General features: G+C 36.2%; 1 protein-coding gene across 2 annotated transcripts; it reads right to left on the bottom strand.

The window, feature by feature from the left end:
* Positions 1-1,202: 1,202 nt before the first annotated feature.
* On the bottom strand, positions 1,203-5,393 carry LOC143531087 (uncharacterized). 2 transcript variants are annotated; one of them, XM_077026468.1, is made up of 7 exons: positions 5,234-5,393; positions 4,888-5,120; positions 3,943-4,176; positions 3,097-3,355; positions 2,197-2,289; positions 1,876-1,963; positions 1,203-1,705 (listed from the first exon to the last, which is right to left on the bottom strand). In XM_077026468.1, the coding sequence occupies exons 1-7, from the start codon at positions 5,311-5,313 to the stop codon at positions 1,421-1,423; spliced, it is 1,272 nt and encodes a 423-aa protein (XP_076882583.1). In that variant the 5' UTR covers positions 5,314-5,393; the 3' UTR covers positions 1,203-1,420. The 2 variants fall into 2 exon arrangements, with proteins under 2 accessions (XP_076882583.1, XP_076882584.1); XM_077026469.1 differs by lacking the exon at positions 3,943-4,176 and having other exon boundaries at positions 1,204-1,705; positions 5,234-5,391.
* Between the last annotated feature and the right edge of the window lie 202 nt (positions 5,394-5,595).

The following is a 5,595-nucleotide window of genomic DNA, read 5'->3' as shown; positions in this document are numbered from 1 at the left end:
GTCCTGCCCACAAACCACACAGACGCAAATTGTATTTCTCTCTATGATTTTTTTAATCAAACACGCTTCCAAGATTCCTAAGCCTTTATGTGGTAGTAGTCCTCGTTATAGACATTCCGTCAAGTACCATTTATCGGTCAAACTAATCTTCTCAGTCACCATCATGTATGCCTTCAAAAAAACCACACCAAAAAAAATAGTATTTAAGATTAGTCACCAAACTAGAGTGTTGGTTGGTAGTGTCCATATATGTGATCAATAACACCATTGTTGACAGTACTGACGTTGTTGATATCACCCTTATTAGTTTTCAGCTTTTCACGTGTACGGAGGATGCACGGTCTTGAATGGGAGATTCGTCAAATCAGTTCTGTGGAATCACTCAAGGCATCTTCTCATGGGTTATGTTTATGTATTGGATAAATTTTGTAGTGTTAATTTGCTTCAAAGCTATCATTCATGGTAATGTTAAAGCCACTAATGTACTATTGGGTCCTAACCAACAACCTTATCTTGCTTATTACAGACCGGCTAGACTTGTTACCGATGACCAAAATGGTCTTTTAAAGCGGAACTTGAAACCTCAATTAGCATGTTCTTATGGATATATGGCTCCTGGTAACAATGATTTCTCTAACAACCTTATCTTGCTTATTACAGACCGGCTAGACTTGTTACCGATGACCAAAATGGTCTTTTAAAGTGGAACTTGAAACCTCAATTAGCATGTTCTTATGGATATATGGCTCCTGGTAACAATGATTTCTCTAACAACCTTATCTTGCTTATTACAGACCGGCTAGACTTGTTACCGATGACCAAAATGGTCTTTTAAAGTGGAACTTGAAACCTCAATTAGCATGTTCTTATGGATATATGGCTCCTGGTAACAATGATTTCTCTTTTTTCAGCTTACCCAATAGTACATTAGTGGCTTTAACATTACCATGAATGATAGCTTTGAAGCAAATTAACACTACAAAATTTATCCAATACATAAACATAACCCATGAGAAGATGCCTTGAGTGATTCCACAGAACTGATTTGACGAATCTCCCATTCAAAACCGTGCATCCTCCGTACACGTGAAAAGCTGAAAACTAATAAGGGTGACATCAACAACGTCAGTACTGTCAACAATGGTGTTATTGATCACATATATGGACACTACCAACCAACATATAACGTAACCAACTCGAGAAGAGTGACATCTACAGCTTTTGGAGCGTTACTTTTAGAGACTTCCAGTTTGGAATTAAGCAAGAAAAATTAGCGATATTTTTTTAAGTTAAAAATAACTAAAAGAAATACAGCTTATCAATTTAGTGAAGCGGGTGGGTCCCTCCCAAACAAGTGTTGTGTAGTCAATACAGTAGGGCCCATAACAGTAGTAAGCAGAGGCTGGTACCTCTCGAAGACTTAAGGCGGATGCTCAGATTGTAACCTTTTCAGGATGAAGTTAATAACTCCCCAATTAAAACCACGGTATTGAAGCCACGTGATGATTCTTGATTTTTGTTTTTCAGTTGGGAGATCTTTAGCACGAATCCATTGCTTTGAAGCTTGTGTAAATAGATGGTCGAACGAGGCCTTTGATAATCCAAATCTAGAAACTTGATCATCATCGACGGGTTCACTGCCTTCCAAAACAGATTTTATTGCTTTTTGTGCATCAACATCATTGACACCCTTTTTCTCCAGAGCCTAAAAAGAACAGAAACGCAAACGCCTCATAAGAAATACACATATGGTCTTATACTAAAAGTCAGCATAAGTTTAGGGTGATATAGTGCATTACTAATGATACATTGAAACAATATAATATAAAAGAATGTCGGTTCTATTATAAATTTATAACAGAAAGAACAGCTTACTTGTTTGATTCTGCGTGGACCCCAACTTGATGAAGACCATCTTGACCGAGAAAACGCTTCAGCATACAACAAATCATTGATCAACCCCCTGTAACAAACTTGATAAGTCAAGAAACTCTTAAAAGTTAAAATTAAAGAATTTTGCAACTAAACTGAATAGAAAGGGCGTGTTATCATAAAAAGAAAGATAATTTACGCTCTTTCAAGAAAGACATTAATGCATTATCATCTTTGAAATCATTGTTTGAATGAAATATTTGGAAAAATGAAATCCCACATGGATTTTATTTAAAATCAAGATTTGTGGTACTGATCACGCACCTGTTCTGGAAGTCAGAGATCACGGCATTGACAACTTCAGGAGAAAATTTCTTTCCTGATAATTTCTTCTTCAGCTCAACTGTTGTATATGCTCTGAAGACACAAAGTGTTGTAAAATTAAAAGGTGGTAATTTGTGGGGGGGTAAACGAGACGAGCCGCTCGTGAGCTAGCTACTCAAGATCGGCACGTTAAAAACTTGAATCGAGCTGATCTTAAACAAGCTCGAGCTTTTATTAAGGTTCATTTAATAAAGAAGCTCGATCCCCAACTTCACATATAGAGCTCAAGTCTGCTCTTGCGTCTAAACAAGCTTTTAATTTATGTAATTTGTATTTTATATATTTATATAATGACTATTATTAAGTATAAACATTTGATAATAAAAAGTTAGATAATATACATTATCTATATATATAATATAAATACAAATATATGGAAATAATTATAAAACAATTAATAAATGATACCCTCTAAAATTTAAACGAACCGAGCCTGAGCTCTGTATTTGCACCCATACTGAAAATCAAAGTAAACATATGAGGGAGAACACAGTCTATATTTGGTTTTAGGATATAATGAATAAATTATTTAACAATTATTTTACCACCAATGTACAACTGAGTACATACAACCACTATAGCACAATTTTACACCAATAAAACAAAGCTAATATGACCAAATTAAATCATGATCAAATAAGTTGTAATAATCAAGCTATCAAAGCACCACACTAACAGGCGATTTGAAGCATTTTATAGAGAAATGCAGCTAGCCTACACGAAGAGAAACTACCCGTATTAAATGCAGATGCATTAATAACCTCACTATAAAATGCAAACAAAGAGTTGGGATCTGCATTATAAATGAGACAAGGGTTTTATCTGCAAGGACTCACTAACCTTGCAGCAAGCAATCTAATTGCTGTATTCTCAGCCTTTTCTTTACTTTCGCTAGGTTCAGTTGATAGATGCTTGATTTCATATTCTCCATTATGGGAGTCAAGTTCATCTAAAGCTTCCTCAGGACCTTCCATTGCATCAAATTCATGAAGTTCTTCCACAGAATTCGCTTCCGCAGATCTCAAGTTATAGTTATGCTCCATCACATCCGATCTCACAGACGAATTACGAACTTTCTTTCCTTTAGATCTTAAAGTATCTGTTGAAAATACACCAAATCTACTTCAGTTACCATTTTCCTCGTATTTTCATGTCAAAATGGTGCGTTGCTGCTATACTACCCAGAGGTGTTAAATGGGTCGTGTTTGCGGGTTGACGGACCCGAACACGACCCGAAGTTGAAAAACATGTCAGACACGTAAAGCCAAACACTATCTCCATATTCGTGAATTGACTCGAACACGACCTATCTGGCCCGAAAGATTTTTACTTTTTATTTTTTTCAGATATAAATGCGTTAGATTTACATTTTAACAACAATTTATATAACAATATTACACTTTAAATATGAACTCTTACGTTAATTTTCTTTTTGGTATAAGATTTTAAAAAGTAAACGGGTTATACGCATCAGCCAACATGCCATCCGAGTTACCATAACCCGACTTTAGATAAACAAGTTCACGGGTTTAACTTGAAACAAACCCGAACCCGCAAATTTTCATGTTAGGTCCTTGTTGTGTCAGAAATTCACACCTCTAACTACGAGAGCAGAAATCATCCGAAATTAGAAACCTATTGTATAATGTACACATGAAGTCAGACCTTAGAAACAGAGATGCATACCTGACTTAAAATCAGGTGATTTTTTACTAGGTTTGGTTGCTAGATGTTTGATTTCATACTCTCCATTATGAGAGTCAAGTTCATCTAAAGCATCCTCATGACCTTCCATTGTATCAAATTCATGGAGTTCTTCCACAGAATTCGATTCTGCAGATCTCCATTTATAATTATCCTCCAACACGTCCGATCTCACAGACGAATTGCGAACTTTCTTTACTTTAGATCTTAAATTACCTGTTCAAAATACACCAAATCTACTTCAGTTGCCATTTTCCTCATATTTTCATGTCAAAATGGTTTTTGTTGTTATACTATGGTTGTAATAGTCTTATAGTCGCGCCGATTACTCAACGAGTAATCCCCAAGTACTCCCCGCCTAGGTCCGAGAACTCCCCGACTAAGTCCGAGTACTTAGCGAGTCATCCCCAAGTACTCCCTGACTAAGGCCAGGTACTCGCAACTCCCCAGTGGACCGAGTTGGCAACACCTAGCGACTTCTGCAACTATATTACTACCCAGTGTTGTAAAAATCGTGATCAGGCACCAATTATTCAGAGGGCTACCCATTCAATTTCACCTACTCGGGCCATAAAGCATTGCATTTTAAAAAAATAAAAATAAAAAATCAGCACCACTCAAAAATCAAAATGGGTCAAAAAGTGGTCAAAGTTGGTCACATTTAGGTGAGAATTGGTCAAAAATGGGTCAAATTAGTCAGATTTTTGTGGAAATTAGTCAAACTTTGGTCTAAATCTTAGAAGTATTTGAAAAATTATACCTATTTTAAAAGTTTACATATAAAATTTCAATCCAATTACATACTAGCACCTAGCAAGTTCTACAACACCGATGCCGCCAGGATGAAAAGTCTAAAATAAAACCAAATTTAGAAACCTATTGCATAATGTAGGCAGTAACTTAAACCCTGGAAACAGAGATGCATACCCAACTCAATATCCGGTGACTTTTCGTCCAAATACGACCTCTCTCGATCATTCAAAAACTTAACATTCATCAAATCATCACTTTCGCATCGACTCAATTCAAATGCTTCTTCGGGTTTCTTCGGAACCGAAACAGGCTTGTTAGGTTTATTTAAATTAGAGGATCTCTTAGGAATGTACCTAACCGGAAAATCCGTATTCGAACAACATCGAATAATAATCTTCGTTTCCCTCCTAAACATATATTCAAAATTAACAAATTCACAAACAATTAAACAACAAATTAAGCAGAGCTTATAGGCAAGTTATACGAATTAAAGGAATACAAATGAACAGTAATAATTTACCAGGGTTTGAAGAACACTCGTGACTGAAGCTCAAATGCTTTAAAATACATCAATTTTCCCGCGAAAATCGCCATTGTCATTGAGGTTTCTTCGAATTTGAAGGTGCATAATAATTATATAAAAAGCCCTAATTACTGAAACTTGTTTTTTATGTTCCACCGTTTTTCTTTCTAGTTAACTTTTTGACGAATTAGCCCTTGTAGTTTTTAAGGGTTGGCGGTACACGCCCCGACACGTTGGGGTGTTTATCGGTTTGGTTTTTGGGTTACTCGAGTTATTCGGTTTGGTGCAATTGTAGAGAACTAGATGTAAGCTCGCCGCGTTGCGGCGACGACGCAACTCCGCGAATTCGGTCAACCTAT

Source organism: Bidens hawaiensis, unplaced genomic scaffold (assembly GCF_021521415.1).
Source record: "Bidens hawaiensis isolate Kalapana, Puna unplaced genomic scaffold, B.hawaiensis_p1.1 tig00009076_1, whole genome shotgun sequence".
In the NCBI taxonomy this organism is placed as follows: Eukaryota; Viridiplantae; Streptophyta; class Magnoliopsida; order Asterales; family Asteraceae; genus Bidens; species Bidens hawaiensis.
Note: the sequence above shows the minus strand (reverse complement) of the source record. Positions and strands in the feature narration are given on the sequence as shown.

Coding starts and splice junctions, on each gene's coding strand:
- LOC143531087 (XM_077026468.1), bottom strand. CDS start 5,313: ATGACAATGGCGATTTTCGCGGGAAAATTGATGTATTTTAAAGCATTT. Junction 4,177..4,887: donor GTCACCGGATATTGAGTTGG/GTATGCATCTCT, acceptor TATTTTGAACAG/GTAATTTAAGATCTAAAGTA. Junction 2,290..3,096: donor ATTAGATTGCTTGCTGCAAG/GTTAGTGAGTCC, acceptor TTGTGTCTTCAG/AGCATATACAACAGTTGAGC.